Source organism: Otolemur garnettii, unplaced genomic scaffold, assembly GCF_000181295.1.
Source record: "Otolemur garnettii isolate 467f Iridium unplaced genomic scaffold, OtoGar3 scaffold00037, whole genome shotgun sequence".
In the NCBI taxonomy this organism is placed as follows: Eukaryota; Metazoa; Chordata; class Mammalia; order Primates; family Galagidae; genus Otolemur; species Otolemur garnettii.
The window spans coordinates 10,961,582-10,980,112 of NW_003852432.1; the positions used below are offsets into that span (position 1 = coordinate 10,961,582).

The 18,531-nt window shown below is 41.5% G+C and overlaps 1 protein-coding gene across 4 annotated transcripts in view; it reads right to left on the reverse strand.

Moving 5' to 3' along the window:
• The window catches only part of ST7 (suppression of tumorigenicity 7), a 272,254-nt gene that overhangs the window by 113,132 nt on the left and 140,591 nt on the right, over nucleotides 1-18,531 (reverse strand). For all 4 annotated transcript variants that reach the window (XM_023513216.1, XM_003789794.2, XM_023513215.1 and 1 more), the window contains exon 2: nucleotides 10,919-11,001. In XM_023513216.1, coding sequence (XP_023368984.1) covers nucleotides 10,919-11,001 — 83 coding nt within the window. The remainder of the gene's footprint in view (nucleotides 1-10,918; nucleotides 11,002-18,531) is intronic.

Genomic DNA, 18,531 nt, shown 5'->3' on the forward strand with positions numbered 1-18,531 from the left:
AAGTCATGGAAGAAGCCCAAGTGCCCATCAACCCATGAATGGATCAATAAATTGTGGTATATGTACACAATGGAATACTATGCAGCCTTAAAGAAAGATAGAGACTTTACCTCTTACATATTTACATGGAGGGAGCTGAAACATATTCTTCTTAGCAAAATATCTCAAGAATGGAAGAAAAAGTATCCAATGTACTCAGTCTTACTATGAAACCAATCTATAGCTTTCTTATGAAAGCTATAACCCAAATATATAGCTCAAGAAGAAGGGAAAAGGAGAGAGGGAGGTGAGGGGAGAGGAAGAGGGAGGGAGAGTAGTTGATGGGACCACACCTACAGTGCATCTTACAAGGATACATTTGAAATTTACTAGGTGTAAAATATAAATGTCTTAACAGAATAACTAAGAAAATGCCATGAAGGCTATGTTGACCAGTTTGATGAAAGCATTTCAGATTGTGTATAAAACTAGCACATTGTACCCCATGATTGCATTAATGCACATAACTGATTTAATAAAGAAAAAAATAAAATAAAATAAAAGCAAAAACCATTTAAACTAAGTGGCTGAGTTGTGTAACCTCAGATGGCTCTCGCTATTCTTGGGGCTCAGTTTTCTAATGTGCAAAATAAGTTCTGATTAAACGCTCAGTTACCGGTGGTGAAGGGAGGGAGGAAGTGAGAAGACTGGATGGCTGGCTGGAGGGGTGGACAGTTGAATGGTGGATATAAGGGCTAACCTGACATTTAGACTATATCTAGATAAACAGCAGGATTGATAAAAGGTTTTGTGTTCATTTTGTTTATTATAAAATAAGACTCATATATATTTGTAGAAAGAGAAAAATCCAGTTGAAAGAGAGAAATTAAAGGTGGGGAAGAGTACAAATGACCACAAGGCATGATGCCCAGAGCCCAGGAAGCACACCCATCCTACCTTGGAAGGAAACCTACTGCTTCTTCCTCCCAAACAGGCAGAAACAGAAAAATGGATGAATAGAGGGAGACTATCCTATTTTGAAAAGCATGGTATACTATGAACTGTTCCACAGGTAGGAAGGTAACAAAAGGATAAAAACTGGGCCATGTGACCTCAGGAGGTAAGGTTTACCTTCTGGAAATAAGGGAAGTGGGGATGGAATTGGCAATGTGAGGGGTGAGGAAGTGATTTGGACCTATACATTACAAGGCAGAAGGCACATATGCTATACTCAAAGCCCAAAACATATTAAAACAAATACCCATGTGGTGGGGATCCAGTCCTCTCCTCCATTACTATTTGACAGAAGCAGAGAGGATGACCAAGGAGGCCTGGGGGTAGAGATCCAGATTTGCAGCTGGCTTATGGTACAAACTTGTCTCATCTTTACATGCAGGAAGGGAACAAAAATCTGACAAAGGGACAACAAAAAAGGCCCTTCCACCGCTCTTGCAGACCTAAAGTTGAATCTTTCCTAAAGACTCCTAGAATCTTCTTACTCAATAAGACCTCCTTTTCTTTTGAATTATACATTCTATTAATATATGTAAAATAATTTATGAACCAGGGACTTTCTTGTATTTGGAGGAGGGAGCTAAAGGGGATCCTCAGGGTTGCTGATAAAGAAGAAAAACCAAGGAAGCTGAAATGTTGGTTATAATAACATCTGTAACCATTTCACTTTGCTTTTTGCATTCTCAAGGCATGTCCCTGCTCCATACCCACTCACCATTTCAAAGTTCCTCCCAATTCCTTATGACAGACATAACTAGGTTGTTGGGGCAGGGAGTTGCTTGTTTTGTTTTCATTTTTTTGAACTCCTGGCTTCTGTATGCTTTGTTTAGGAATATTAAATAGTTAAGAGTGGGTCTTGGCCTCCTGCTTCCTACATCTCAGTCACCTGTTCCCCCAAACAGTTGTGGGGGGTATGTAAAGAGCAGGCATGTATGCCCCGCCACCCACACCCTTTCTGGACACCTGTTGCCAAGGCTTTAAGAAAAGAGAAAAGACCAGGTGGTAAAGCTTTCTGAAGGTCAACAGCCAATGACCCATTCCCACCTTGGTGTCTAATGTTCACAAGATGAGATTTTCCATTTTAGCATTAATTACTTCATTTGGGTAGCACTTTAATTGATAGACCTATATTAATTATGGCATGGAAGGGAGGATCACTCTCCTGGGGAAAGCCATGGAGACCACTGAGAACTGGGTGAAGTCAAGCTGTGTCATTTGTCCCAAGCCCTGCCAACTCCTACCGTGGCGGCAGCTGTCCTCTGCATCCCTCCTCTAAAGATTCTGATTCTGTGAGTCTGGGGTGTATTTGGAATTCATCATTTTAAACAAAGATCCCAGATAATTCTGATGCAGTCAGTTAATGCCTTCCCTTACTGGATCTTCTGTGCACTCAACAAATTCCTACGTATTTACTCTGGCATCACAGGTACAGAGTACACAGGAGTACATAAAAACACAGACAGGGTCCCTGTCTTTGTGTTGCTTCCAATCTAGAGAGGAAGACGATAATAAATGGGCATACAAACAAAACATACATTGTGGTAAGTGTTGGCCCATGTTCTACACTGGCCGAATCTGACCCAATCTGGGGCCAGTTGGAAAAAGAAAAACGTTCTCCGCCAGAGAAGGTTACAGTCACCATTGTTCCCTCTTTCTTTTCTTCTTTTTCTTCTCTCTTTCCCTCTCCTCCCTCTCTCTCTTTCTCCTCTACCTGGCCCATTTCTGTGGGTCTGTTAAAATTGAAAATATCAACAGCTACACTCTGTTACCACCACCTTCCCAGGCAACATCCTATGAGAGGCAGGATGATGTGTAGCAAAGCTTTGGAAACTCAAGTTCTCGTCTTCACCCCACCCACCCAGCAAGGCAACCTGGCGAGTCCCAGCTTTCTGGATGCCTAGTCCTCAGGTTGCTACTGGTTTAAACTGGATAGCTTCTGAGGGCCCCCAGCTCTGCAGACTTTTAAGACTCTCAATTTGTGCTCAAATGTAAATGAAAAAAGCCAAAAAGGCAGTTTTCTGCCTGTCTCCCCCACGAGCTCATTTACCTTCTTCACTTGTGCCATGTGTGATCATGAATTTGATCCACTCAGATGCTCTTGCCCACAACCAGACCCTGAGAGGCATCTGTCTACTTTCTCTGTTGGGTGCCTGGTCTCCTGAAGAAGATCACTAATGTTCATGGTGAACCCAAGAAGCTTCACAGCGATACAGCTAACGAGCCTCAGTTTCCTCCTGCTGTCTGCAGGCTCCCCTGCCCCCCAGTCTCCACAGCATCCTCTGGGTCTTATCTAGAGCCTAGAGACAAGCTGCTTCACAACGCACAGCCTGACATGTCTGTGATGCTTTCCACACCCCAAGATCCCTTCTAATCAAGTTTTCCTGAGTCTTTTCTCACTCTTTGCTCCAGAATCACCATCATTTGGATGATCTCCATGTCCATCAATTAAAGTGCTACCTAAATTACAGGTCAAGTCCTTAGATGGATGAAAAAGTGTTAAAAGGGAACACAATTTTCCAGCCCCACTCCCTCACTTTTGAACAGGAAGGTCTAGCAGGCGTGGTTGGAGAGATTAGAATTCAAATCTCACCATTTTTGTGCTCTATAACCTTGGTCAAATTATTTGACCTTTGTTTTTGTTTATTCTAAGCAGCATAAAGGCTGCTATCCCTTAGAATTTCAATGATAATTAAATGAAACAATATATGCAAAGTACCCGGCCCTAAGTAGGGCAATAAATGGACCTTTTGTTATAACTGACCCCTACCCAACTGTCATCTCTTACCACCCTCCCCAAAACATGCTTCTTTTATATCCAATCCACAAACTAGCTCTTTTATTCACTATTCTATTTTTTTCTCTCTTTCTTATTCTTGATTCTGACTTTCAAAAATTGTGCCAGGGATGTCTTTTTATACCTGTTGATTATTTACACACACACTACTAGGAATACAGAGACATGTGTATAAATGTCAACACACCATTTTGTCTATGTTACCAACATTTTGAGAAAATTAAGGGGAGATTTTTCTGCACATATCCACATTACTAGTCTCAAAAGTGAAAGCAAAAGCCAGAAATTTTCTTCACTGAAACAGACCTTCCCTGTAGAGCCTGGACACATCCTTGCTAGCAGATAATAGAGTAAGTTGGCAGGGTTGGACTGTGAGGACAGGTGCAGTACTTATGGCAGGAACTGGACTGGGATGGGAAAGCTTGTGCCAAGTGGGCAGAGAGGCACCTTGAAGTTACGTGAAGGGGAGAGCTGCCTGGATGACCTGGGACAGGAGCCAACAGGGCAGAGTGAGTGAGGTGGTATAACAAACTCACAGCTAGCTTCCGCTTGTGCAATTAAGAGCTATCAGCGACAGCTAGTAAAAGATAAGACCTAGTTATTTTTAAACACATTAGTGTAAAAGACAACAGCATTTGCCAAGTAAATTTTATCTCTACATATATTTGTTCAGTTAATTGACTTTTTCTCCACAAAGGAAATACCAGCTGTTTTGTTTGTTTGTTTTGACCTCTCTTCACCTAAGAAATCAAATTGCATGATGATTTCAGTATGCAGCACTGGAATCCTGAGGGTCCCCAACCAATTTCCCCAAGGACAGCCCTGCACTTTAAATGTTCATGGCAGCCTCTCAGAACATCGCTTAGGGGACAGCAGTTAGGTAATTGTCTCCCTGGTGCCAGGAAACAAACCGCTAAGCACTTCCATGCACAAGGCTGTTTTGCAAAGCACCTGATCCTTTCCCTCGGTGCTGCTGCCTCTCCCTGAAATACATTTGACAGAAAAGGACAGCGGTTGAAACCTCACCCTGGGTTTATTTCAAGGCTTAGCAAAGCCCAGTTCCTAATGGCTAAATACTAGTGTCAACAGTCTCTAAAGCAGGAGGCTAAAGCTATCAAGAGCGATTCCCTCATCGCGGTCATTTTGCCTTCGATGCAGACTTGCATTTTTGAGAAAGGCCTTTCAAATGGTTTCTACAGGAGAGGTTTCTCCTTTGCTCCAAGTTCCCTATCAGTCAGGAGTATCCTCTACCTTCTGCTCCCTGACAATGCTGCCAGGCAGATGGACCACAAGGCAGCCCAGCAGTGATCCTCCAGTCTGAGCAGCTGCACCCCACATACAGGAGAAAGCCTTGTCAGCCCAGCTCTGCAAGGTGGCTGTGCTCTAGGGAAATCCCGTTATTGCTGATGGGGCTTCACCATCCCTGAGTTGAAAGGAAAACCAACTTTTGGGCCTAGTTTGCCATAGTGAAAGGAAATAACCCACATTGTGGTACTTAATGTATAGCCTGTGAACCCACACCAAGCGACTGCTAGAAAAAAAATCCAGATCTACTGGTTCAGCAAGCTAGAAAGTTAGTTCAGAACTTGACCAGAGAGGCAATGAGATGAGTGTTAACAGAATGGGTTGCCTGCATAAGATGACCTGGGTTCCAATCCTGCTCTGCCATTTGCTGGCTGGGTGACCTAAGGCAGATCACTAACTTGCCTAGAGCCTGAAAATGGCACTAGCAATTGCCACATTCTATTCTGGTGCAGAGTGAATGAGGGAGCCTGCAAAATGCTTTCTTTACATTAGTGCCTGGCACATAGCAAGCTTCATCTAAGCGAGTAACATTCTTAAGGGAAGCTCCCTGAGAGGAGAAACACACAAACAAAGCCCTTTCAGCATCAGAATGAATTCCCAGTTTTAAGATGAAATTGTATCCCAATAAGTTTACTTAATTCTTTTTGATCAAAACATATTTCTAGGATGTCTTAGAAAAACATTTTAATATTAAAATTTATTTAATAATTATTAGAGACCTTTTAGATATACCTAAGATATAAATGCTAAACAAAATTGCCATGTTGTCAGCACATATTATTCAAACTTTATCAAGCATGTGAGAGCATTTTCCAAGTCTGAAGTTTCTTGGTCCATTTAAAACATTAAGGTTGGAACCTGAAGACTTAGGTTCTAGGTGTGGTTTAGGCAAAATACTTCTTTTTCTTTCCTTTGAAAATTTATTTTCAATTTTCTCTTCTGAAAAATGAAGAGCTTGGGATGAATAACCATAAAGTTCCAGAACAATCCCCGCTTCTCCCCATGGGTTTCTTTCTTTCTTTTTTATTGATACAAAATAGGTGTGTCCATCTTCTCAATACATGTGATAATTTGATACAGTCATCTAATGGGTAAAGATCAAATCAGGGTAACTGGGATATCCGTTACTTTAAATATTTATCGTTTCTTTCTGCTAGGAACACTTCAATTATTCTCTTCTAGCTATTTTGAAGTGTACAGTAGATTAATGTTAACTACAATCATTCCAGAGATATACCAAACATTAGGTCTTATTTCTTTTAACTGTATATTTGCACCTATTAATCAACCTCTCTCTTCATTGCCCCCCCCCCCCGCCGTGGTAGCCACAAATCTCTATTATTTTCACAAGATCTGCTTCTTTAGTTCCCACATATGAGTGAGAACACACAATATTTGTCTTTCTGTGCTTAGGTTATTCCACATAACACAATGACCTCCAGTTTCATTTTTTGCTACAGAAAATATCAGGATTTCACTCTTTTTAAGGCAGAATAATATTACACTGTGTATATATGCAACATTTTCTTTATCCATTCATCTGCTTATGGGTACTTACTTGAGCTTATATTTTGCCTGTTGTGAATAGTGTTGTAGTAAACATGTGAGTGTAAATATCTTTGGAATACTGATTTCCTTTCTTTTGGAGATATACTCAGTAGTGGAATTGCTGGCTTATATAGTAGTTCAATTTTTTGGTTTTTAGGGGTCTCCACACTATTCTCCACACTGGTAGTACCAATTTACATTCCCACCAACAGTACACGGGGTTCCCCTTTCTCCACATACCCACAGCATCCATTATTCCTAGTCTTTTTGACAAAGTCATTCTAACTGGGTGACATGATATTTCACTGCGATTTTGAGTAGTCACTTCTCTGATGATTAGTAATACTGAGCATTTCTTCATATACTTTTATCCATTTGCATGTCTTCTTTTGAGAAATGTCTATTCAGATCTTTTCCCATTTTTAATCAAATTATTTGGGGTTTTTTGGCTATTGAATTGTGTGGGGTCCTCAGATATTCTGGTTATTAATCCCTCATCAGATGAACAGTTTGCAAACATTTTCTTCCATTCTGTGGGCTGACTGTTTTTTTTTTTAGCTGTGCAGAAGCTTGATAGCTCGATGTAATCCCATTTGTCTGTTTTTGCTTCAGTTGCCTGTGCTTTTGAGATTTTACCAAAAAAAAAATCATTGCCCAGATCAATGTCCTGAAGCATTTCCCCAATGTTTTCTTCTAGTAGTTGAATAGTTTCAGGTCTTAGATTTAAGTCTTTACTCCATTTTTAGTTGCTTTTTATTGTGGTGATAGATAGGGGTCTAGTTTCATTCCTGTGCATATGGTCATCCAGTTTTCCCAGCACCATGTGTTGAAGGAACTATCTTTTCCCCACAGTATGTCCTCGGTGCCTTTGTTGAAAATGAGTTGGCTGTAAATGTGTGAATTTATATGTGGGTTTGCTATTCTGTTCCATTAGTCTATGCGTCTGTTTTCTCCCAGTAGTACCTTGCCGATTGGTTACCGTAGCTTTGTAGTCTATTTTGAAGTCTCGGATAGTGATGTGCCTCCAGCTTTGTTCTTTTTGTTCAGGATTGTTTTGGTTAATTGGAATCTGTTGTGGTTCCATAGAAATTTTAGGACTGTTTTTTTCTATGTCTAGGAAGAATAACATTCTGACAGAGATTGCAGTGAAACTGTGAATTGTTTTGTGTAGTACTGTCATTTCAATAATACGAATTCTAATCCATGAGCATGGAATATCTTTCCTTTGTGTCCACGTCAATTTCTTTCATCAGTGTTTTCTAGTTTTCCTTGGTTAGACTGATTTCTAGGTATTTTATATTTGCAATATAACCGATTTATCTTGTAAATAGGATTACTTTCTTGATTTCTTTTTCAGATTGTTGGCTGTTGGAGTATAAAAATGCTACTGCTTTTTGTATAATCTGTCTGAATCCTGTACCTTCACTGGATTTGTTTATCTGTTGTAATAGTTTTTTTTTTTTTTTTTTTTTTGGTGTAGCTTTAGGTTTTTCTAAACATAAGATCATGCCATCTGCAAACAAGGTTAATTGCCTTCTTCCTTTTCCATGGTTTTCTTTTCCATCACCTCTCCCGTTGAAACTGATCTCTTTTCCAGTACTTCATTCTTCTTCCACCTACTCCTTGTCCTCTTCTAGATAATGTGTAATTCTCAATACAGGTATAGTTTCTTACTTTATATTAAACATATTGCCTCCTAATGACTATCTTCTGTTTAATCATGGACATTAAAAATCTCTGGAGTAAGAGATTCATTCCAATACCTTAACATTTTTCTATGGTTTTCTAGCAATACAGTTTCTGCTGCTAGTTTCCCTCCACCAAATCCTAGCTCAGATCATTTTCCTCTGTCTTGGGTCCCCTAGAGCAGGCATCCTCAAACTATGGCCCGCGGGCCCCATGCGGCCCGCCTAGGACATTTATCCGGCTACCATGTGTTTTTGTCGCTGCTGCCTGTCCTGCTTAGCAGCCGACTCGTCCCGGGGCCTGCAGTCCAGCCCCCTAACGGTCTGAGGGACAGTGAACTGGACCCCTGCCCTAGAGTGAAGAATTTTCCAGAGAATACCTAAAGCCTTTTCTTTTTCTACTCATTGCTCTAAATCATATTCAAATATTTTTACTTTTTTCCTTTTGGACAATGTATGTTGTTCCTTCACAGTGATTCAGCAGAAGTAAATTCTTGAGGTCCCTGGTCTCTTAGGCCAGTGGTTCTTAGACTTTGAGCTTATGTTCCACTAAAATTTCTCCTGCCCACCCCCTACCAAATGTGAAGACCAATCTGAATTGCTGAAGAGTTTTGTTTTGTTTTGCCAAGTAGTAATAGTTAAATAGCACTACCATCACTATCATTTCAGAGGGAAATTTTAACATTAAAAAGTAAGAGAGACACAGCCAAATAAAACACAGTCCTTAAATGGAATAAATTAGGGACCAACTTTATAGCTTTATTCTCAACTCTCTACAGTGTCATTTTTCTCATGTATCTAAAGAACAGGAACACATGGTTGAGCATGGACAGGACACATATGGTTGAGCACATTAGTATTTAAGAGGCAACATGGGACCAGGAATGGTGGCTCATGCCTATAATCCCAGCACTTTGGGAGGCCAATGCAGAAAGATTGTTTGAGCCCAGTAGTTTGAAACCAGTGTGGGCAATAGTGACACCCTCATCTCTACCAAAAAAAATTTTTTTAAATTATTTTGATGTGGTGATGTGATCCTGTAGTTCCAGCTACTCAGGAGGCTAAAGCAGGAGGATCTCTTAAGCCCTGGAGTTTGAGGTTGCAGTGAGCAATGATGACACCACGATATCCCAACCCAGGCAACAGAGCGAGACTCTGTCTCAGAAAAAAGGCAACATAGTACAAGTTACCACACATACCTTCTTTCAACTCATTTTAAGGAGGAGTTCTAATTTGCCTCCCCTCACTGTGGGGTGGTCTTTGCAGCAGCGCTCGGCTTTCTATTTGGATTTCCACTTGTGCAACCTTCTCAGAGTGGCTCCTGCTGATATTCTTCACATTCCCAGCTCAACGACACCCACTTTAACCATCTCGGCAGTGCACATGACACAGCACAGCAAAATGAACCTGAATATTCTCTGATCACAAAAGACCTGCTACCAGGTCTTTCCTCTGTGGCAAGTTTCTGCCCTGCATACATTTCTCCACTTTCTTACTCTGCCTCCTTTCAAGCTCTAGTGGACCCTTATTCTAGGTCCACTTCTGCTCTTTACTCCACGTGTTTGCACCCTATGCCTCCTAAGTTTTTCTTTCTATTGATCTGCCATTTTTCTTAAAATCGACTCTCTAATATTTTCCTTGTGCCTGTTTCTATAATAATTAATAATCATAGGATTATATGGACTAGGGTGAAAAAAGCCTTTCTAAAATTTCTTTCTCCTTCAGTGTTATTTAATTATGTTAGAGTAGTCCCACTGAATTTAGATGATCCCCATTTGCGATCACTAAAATTAACTACTTCACGTGTTATAATTCAGCACACCTGCAGCTATCACAGGGCCATAGTAATAGATGCAAGGGTCTTCAAACTTTTTAAACAGGGGCCAGTTCACTGTCCCTCAGACCACTGGAGGGTCAGACTGCAGGCCCCAGGACGAGTCAGCTGCTAAGCAGGACAGGCAGCAGCGGTGGCAAAAACACCCGGCAGGCGGGAAAACTGTCCTAGGTGGGCTGCATGTGGCCCATGGGCCATAGTTTGAGGACCCCTGGTAGAGCCATACAGATGATGTCCATAATATTTTTTGCCTGTTTGGATTTTTTTAAGGAAGTGATAAGGAAATAATGTAAATTTTGAAAGAAAAGATAAAGGGGAAAAAAGTTGGAATTGTCACAACCATGTCAATACATTTAAAGAAACTAAGCTATATTTCTACTGATCTTGTCCCATAATCCATTTTGATGAATGTGATGAAAAATACTTTTTAGATGAACTGAGTTACGTTTATTTTATAGTATCTTAGACGTGGAAATTTAACATAGAATTGATTCTTCCTTCATTCCTTTATTTTCCATTTTATTTCCACTTGTTTTCCCCCTTCAACACAAGCAATATATCATTGCTTAAAATCGTTTTTTCCAAATATTTAACTGAGTGGTGAAAGGGCTCTATAAGTCCCCCAACTCAATATACATACATGTGCAAGGCAATCACCGTAAGCTGCTGGTGTATATTATTCCAATTTTTTTCCTTGAACACATACTAACATATATATTAGCAATCAGCATGTTTTTAAACAAAGATTCCACCACTTACCAAAATAAGCCCTGATATTAGTGAGGAAGTGCCTGTCAGGGCCACGTAGAACTTCGGTGTCAATGTGTTCAAAAACATGCTCACTGGAAAAAAGAGAGAGAGAGAAGGGGAGAAGAAGAATGCATGCATGAGTATGTCACTACAACCAGCTCTTCCATTTTTCGTTCTGGCGAAATCATTTGCTTTTTAATGATGAGAATTCCTAGAGCCATAGCAAGGTCTCACTAAAATGGCTGTTACATAAGCTCGGAATACTAGTTACCAAGTTATACAACATAAAAGAAAAAAAAAGAGTAGCATTTCAGTTTCTACCTCCCCAAACTATTGTTGTGAATGCTTTCCAAGGGTGCATAGCCACTGAAGAGTTTGCTCAATGCTGGCTACGAAACCAACAGTCAAAAAGAGAAGGTCCCTGACATGTTTTGTGAACTACACAGTAGAGTCCTTGAGGAACCCCAAAGCAGGATTTCTACCTTGGAACAAATGGAAAGTAGCTACACTTAATATGTTAAGCAGTTATCAGGGATTGTAATACTATAGTTACTCCTAAGGAGAAAGGACAAATGGAAAAAAGTTAGCACTTATAAGTAAAAGTTTTGTCAACTTCCTTAAAAGGCTGCTTGATTGTTCACCAAAATAACTGGAGTCAATTAAAAAAAAAAAAAAAAAAAGATGTAAAATAAACCATTAAACTTGGATGTTCACTGCCAGGCACCTCCTGACCAATTACCACTTTGTTCATATCAACTATACAGTTAATCTGATTGCTCATTAATTAAGGTTCTTTTCACATACATTATAAAGATATTTTGTCATTACCATTTGTATCTAGATATTGCACAAAACTTTTGTTACCAAAATAACAGAGTTAATGGAGTTTTTGCAAGGATATTCACACTTCTTTACAGAATTTGTCTGTGGAAGGGAATCATGTCCAGTCTATCTCATTATGGGGAAGAGCTTTGGCATCTTTCTTGAGCTCAGCCCAGAAAGCAAAGTACTAAACTGAAATGAATGGAGATCCCACATTCACTCATTTAACAAATACTTTCCTCTCTTTATGAAGGACATTCTGGGTTCCCTCCAGAAGGCTACATTCTAGCTAAGAGACACACAAGCCAACAAGCAACTATTACAAGTGGTAAGTGTGCAGATAGGTCCTAAGCCTAGGATGTCATGAAACCACAGAGGAGGGGTGCAGTCCCGGCTGGGCAGCAGGGAAGATGCCCAGGATCAGGGCACACCTAAACTGAGTCCTGAAGAATAAGCAGGAGTTAACCAGACTACAGGGGAGAGAAGATGGGATGGAGGACAATTTGAGCAGAGGAAAGGATGGGACTCAAGGTGCTGAAGAGAGAAGATGGTCTTCCCAAGCAGACACAATGCTAATGAGGGAAGGAGATTGTGCAATAGCCACATCACAGAGACTCTGATGCAGATGGGTGTGCAGATTCCATTCGCACTTGCCTCCCACTGCACCCACTGCACCACTGCAGCCTGCCTCCCACTGCACCCCTGCAGCCTGCCTCCCACTGCACCCACTGCACCCCTGCAGCCTGCCTCCCGCTGCACCCCTGCAGCCTGCCTCCCACTGCACCCCTGCTGCCTGCCTCCCACTGCACCCCTGCAGCCTGCCTCCCACTGCACCCACTTTCAAATGTAACTGTTTGACTTAGGTGTGTCATGTGCAATCACCAGAGATTGGACTAACTCACTGTGCTCAGTCAATACTCACAACTTGAGCTAAGCTGACTCTTTAAAAGGGGCAGAAAAAGTCATGGAAGCAGTGATTAGTCTGAGGGTGCAGAGCATGAGGAGGGAGACTTTGACTTGAGTTAAGGAGGCTTTGCCTGGTCATTAAAAAAATCCAAACCTAGTGATGTATCATTTCTAATGCAATAGTCATTAGTGGAAGGAAGTAGACTTTATAAATTAAAAAAAAAAAAAAATAGCTGGCACAGTGGCTCACATCTGTAATCCTAGCACTCTAGGAGGCCAAAGTGGGAGGACTGCCTGAGCTCAGGAGTTCAGCACCAGCCTAAGTAAGAGCAAGACCTCATCTCTAAAAATAGTGTTGTGGTGGGTGCCTGTAGTCCCAGCTACTCGGGAGGCTGAGGCAAGAGAATCACTTGAGCCCAAGAGTTTGAGGTTGCTGTGAGCTATGATGTCACAGCATTCTCCTGAGGGCAACTAATGAAACTCTGTCTCAAAAATAAAGAAATAAATAAATAAAACAAAACATCCCTGGAACTTTTAACTGCCAGTCTGGTTCAGAATTGCCTAAAATTCTCAAAAATCACCTCTTTACACTGAATAATCCTACATTCCCTATTATTCAAAAATAGTCACCCAAACAACAGACTACTGGCTTAGCTGTTCTGTAATTATAAACTTTCACATCTGTACCATGTACTTTGCAGCAGATTTCTGGGAATGAACTGAACATCACTGAATTCATTTCTAAAAGAAAGACGAAAATATTTTCCTGAATTACAAGTGCTTTAGTAGCCCTGCTTTAACTCTCCAGCAACAATAGTACAAGCAATGGAGAAGAAAGATTTTCTGTTGAAAATCACTGGTCCAATGGAGGCAGAAAACTCAGTAATTATACAAGAAAAAAGTATTATATGAGTTTTTAAGAGGAAAAAAATCAATATTCCACTCTCATTTTTTTTTTTTTTTTTTGAGACGGAGCCTCAAGCTATCCCCCTGGGTAGAGTGCCATGGCATCACGCTCACAGCAACCTCCAACTCCTGGGCTCAAGAGAGTCTCCTGCCTCAGCCTCCCAAGTAGCTGTGACTACAGGCGCCCACCACAACGCCTGGCCATTTTTTGGTTGCAGCCATCATTGTTGTTTGGCGGGCCCGGGCTGGGGATTCGAACCCGCCCCCTCAAGTGTATGTGGCTGGCGCCTTAGCCGCTTGAGCCACAGGCGCCGAGCCTCCACTCTCATTTTTATTTAATCAATATTATATAGCAATTACTAACTAAAATTTACTTCTCTGTTATCTCCACTTATAGGAAGCTGGCTGGAATTGGCAGCATTAATGGTGGGCATTAAGAGAAATATAGGCTTCATCCCATTTGATGACTGAATTAAAAATAATAATTTTTTATTATTATAAAAAGAGACAGAGAACAAGAGAAACAGAAATATCTAGAGAGTGCAAGGTGCTCATTCAATAACTTATTAATCTTATGGTCTTATTGGATATTCTGGCTATAAACCATAAGACAAAGCCTTTGACAATTTTGGACATAAATACACATTTCAACAGATCAATGTATCTGTGCATATTTAAAGATTATAACAAGCTTCTACATACTGGATAATTTCTCAGTTCAACTCCATGAGGTCAATATTATTATTTATTTTGTCTTTCACTGGAGGGTGGACAAGACCAGAATGTGAGTCGGCCTGCCCCGAGCTCATCCTCCAGACATCACAGGGGACTGAACAGCATTGAGCAGCAAAAAAACAAAAGGCAAATAGTAGCCTCTCATTAGGGAAGGAGGGGAAGCTCTAAATAATACTACTATAAGACAGAAGTTTTTAACAGTATATTTAGTTTTACCCCGACTTTCAATGATAAGGACCCTCTGACCTTGCCATTTGTGTGCTAGGCACTTGAACGGAATGGCAGGAAGGTACCCTGGAGAGGAGGGAATCTAGTTAAAGATTCCCCCATGAAATTAGGAGGGCTGCAGACTGGACTGTCCTAAAACCAAGAAATGTCTCACCTGGGTTCATCAGGGTCACTAGCAATTACTTTTGAAAACATATGAGAACCTAATAAAGTACCTAAAACTTGGAACAGAAAACTATGGGGTATGTGCCTTGAGACATAAAATGAATACTGCCGGTATCTACGAAACATCAGTGTTACCTCCACTCCTGCCAGGGATGGGCAAAACAAATTAGAAAAACAAATAGGTAAAGACTAATCTAGCTTTATAAGAGTGAACTCATAAAACTTTACTAATGCACTATTCTGACCCAGAAACGAAAATTAATAAATCAGAGAGCTTTTCATGTGACCCAACTGGGCACTTTTTTTTTTTTGCAGTTTTTGTCTGGGGCTGGGTTTGAACCTGCCACCTCCGGCATATGAGACAGGTGCCCTACCCTTTTGAGCCACCAGCGCAACCCACCTGGGCACTTCTAACAGGTCACTGCTCAAAGAATATTCTATCAGTCATTTAAGGGTGGCCTCAGGGACTGCGTCATACTTTGGAGAGGTCCAGAGTTGCTGAGCCAGGCACAGGCTTCTCACTTCATTAATGCATAGATGTGAAGGAATTAAACATAGCCCAGAGAAGAAACTAGGTAGGCAGGGTGAGCAGATGGATTAAAAACTAAATTACCTCTGTGAATCACAGAGGAGAGTAGGAAAGAAGATAGGATGACAGGCTCAGCTGTGGGCAGTGAAGAATCACTGCAGTGAGCAGGGACTTGGAACGCCAGTAGGCCCACTCGGCAATCATGTGACGTGGCCTGGTGAGGCTGTGTCTGTGAAGAACCAGCCACATTTCTGGCCCTCATGACAGTAGGAACCTCTCCCTCTATTCTACAGGGTATGAGCAGCCCCCAATTTTACTCCTGGAAAAGACCTCTGAAGCAGAGCCATCACATAATCCGGTGCATTCGCTTTTTTAGATAAATTCCACCTTGCACAGAAAAGCCTTCAAGTGAATGGGTTTAAGGCAGCATCAGTGCCTTGGAGGTACTGATGAGACAGGATTGAATAAACTGTGGATGAAGTCTACAACACCCAAGAATATGTGTCTGCTTTGTCCTGTGTTGTATATGACAGGGCAAATAGAAAAAAAATAGTAATTGTCAGCAATCACTGAAAGGGTTAGAAAATAGTCCCTGGGAGGAGAGGTTAAGAAACTAAGTTATTTAGGCTGATGGGGAAAATAAACAAAACATTGACAGGATTTTACATAGAAGCACTGTGCCTCGGAAAGAGATCAGGGTTAGGGGACTGGGTCTCTAAATGTGAGACCAACTGTGGCCCTGAGGGAGCCCCCCACCCTTGCAGAGCTTTGCTTTCTATCTGCTGCCCAGAGTGGCTCTGAGGCTGAGAGGAAAGGTGCACACCCTCATAACTTCCGTCTCTACTGGCTGAGTGCCCACCCTGGGCCAGAAGCTGGGGCGCAGCTGCCAACAAGCACTGCCCCTGCCCACAAGGTGCTCACTATCCTATGGGCAAGAGAGGCATTCTGATGAGAAATAGGGAAGGGCACGTGAGGGAATTAAGAGGGGGAAGGCACCAAATGGACTGGAAGATGGAGGAGAAATTCTGTCCCGAATTTGCAGGAAGAGCTGGGTGCCATGACTCACGCCTATAATCCTACCACTTTGGGAGTCTAAGGCAGGTTGATTGTTTGAGTTCAGGAGTTCAAGACCAGCCTTGGTAAGAGCAAGACCCTGCCTCTACTAAAAAAACAGAAAAACTACAGGCATTGTGGCAGGCACCTATAGTCTCAGCCACTTGGGAGGCTGAGGCAAGAGGCTCACTTGAGCCCAAGAGTTTAAGGCTGGGGCTGTGAGCTATAATGCCGGGCACTCTACCCCAGGCTGACAGAGTGACATTCTGTCTTTAAAAAAAAAAAAAAAAAGAATGTGCAGGATGAATAGGAAGGTGAAGTTACCAACAGGGGCAGGGAACGACAAGGAGTAGAGCTATACAATACTCTATGTAGAGTACTCCAGCCCCAGCACCCACAGGATGCCCTGGGAAGGCAAAGGAGGCACCAGGTGCAGCAAAGCTGCACGGACACACTTGAGTGCTGCTGGGGGATTAGCAGCAAGATGGGAAACTCCTACCATGCCTGGTATACCAATACATGGAGTATTGACTGCCTAGTAGCAAACTGTTATTCTCACACAAACTAACGTGGGTTTCAACTGTATTTCTAAAAATTAGGGCAGCTATTAGGTCTTCTCCAAAATTATTTATTAAAGACTTCTAACAAGTTCATGCAATGACTAATGCACAGTGCAACCCAGCTAGAAAGACACTTAAAAATAGGGGATTCCAGGGCAGCATCTGTGGCTCAAAGGAGTAGGGCACCAGCCCCATGTGCCGGAGGTGGCGGGTTCAAACCCAGCCCCAGCCAAAAACTGCAAAAAAGAAAAAAAAAAAAAACTGAAAAAAATAATAGGGGATTCTGATATATACATACTTTTTCAACAGAATTGAAAATCTTCATAGAAAGTGTTTGTGTATATTTGAGGCTCTTTCATTGTCTCTAAAATAAGAAAGATCTCACCTATCTTGCATGGTTGTTGGGAGGACTAAACGTGATAGTGTCAAGTGACTAGCATGGCAGATCTCATCAAATGTGTATTATGACTGTATTTATGCTATTCATCTTTTGTGATTTGGCATATTACTTCAGTTGTAAAAAGCAGAGGGGACTGAACTGAATGTGCAAATAATAACAGCAGCAGTTGTAGCTGTCATACTAGCATTTACTGAGCATTTTCTATGTGCCCAGGCCTGTGCTACAGAATTATCCTCATGCTAAACATGGATGTTCTACAAAACAAATGAAGAGCTAAAAGAAGGGTCCTTTTAATTGGATTCTAGTACTAACTTGAGGGTAAATGTGAAGGCAGCCATTTTGGAAATCAAAGAAATGATACAGTCCCAGTCCCTGATGCCTATGTGATTCTAAATAACTGATCAGGAGCTGACTGGATACTGAGGGAATAACTGATTGAGCCTGCGTCATATTGGAACCATCTGTGATCCTATTCTTTTTTTTCCCCCCTCCAGTCCTTTTATGGCTCATGACATAAGCCATATTAAAGTCTAAACCATAACACAAGCATGCTGGCTTATAATTGCTATAATTACAAGAAAAGAATATTCAAGGCCACATTTTACTTTCTAGGCCCTAAGACTAGGACATCAGGGGATGGATTAGGAAATTGTTCATTTCAGGCCAACCAACATTTTCAAAGGCATATTCCAATTTAGTTACAAAAAGTGTGCTTTTTCACAGAAAGCACAGGAAGGCTCATGTTAGTCTAGCTCTCCAGCAGAAACTTCGCCTCAAACTGTTTTCTCAGACCTCCAGAGTAAGTTAGGGGACACTAGAAAGCTTACTCCATTATCTGTAATTCTCCATGTAAGACTCTCTCCCTTCACGTCATTAATCTTTCAGCCCTACTGACTTCTCTTTCCTCCTGTCCCCTTCCATTAAGTAAGCTGTAACTTCACTTCTGCCCTTCCTCATTTACTGAAGGGCAAAAGAATGAAAAATGGAAGCTCTCCTATCTTAGCTTGTGCACATGCTAATTGTGAATAGATTTCCAAATTGCATAACTTTTAAAATTAAAGAATCTCCTCAGAATGCCCTATGATAGACAAAGCCTGAGGTGACCCCCATGATCGCTTGCTCCTGTAGTCATACATTTATCAAACCCCTCCCCTGGAGTGTGGGTGGATATGCAACTTGCTTCTACCAAACAGCTATGCAAGATTTCATCTTGGTAGCAGGCACGGTAGAGTTTCTCCTCACCAGCTTCATGGCCATGCTGAGAAGCCCATGTGGTAATGGACAGCAGACAACCCCCACAACAGCAAGTGAAAAACTC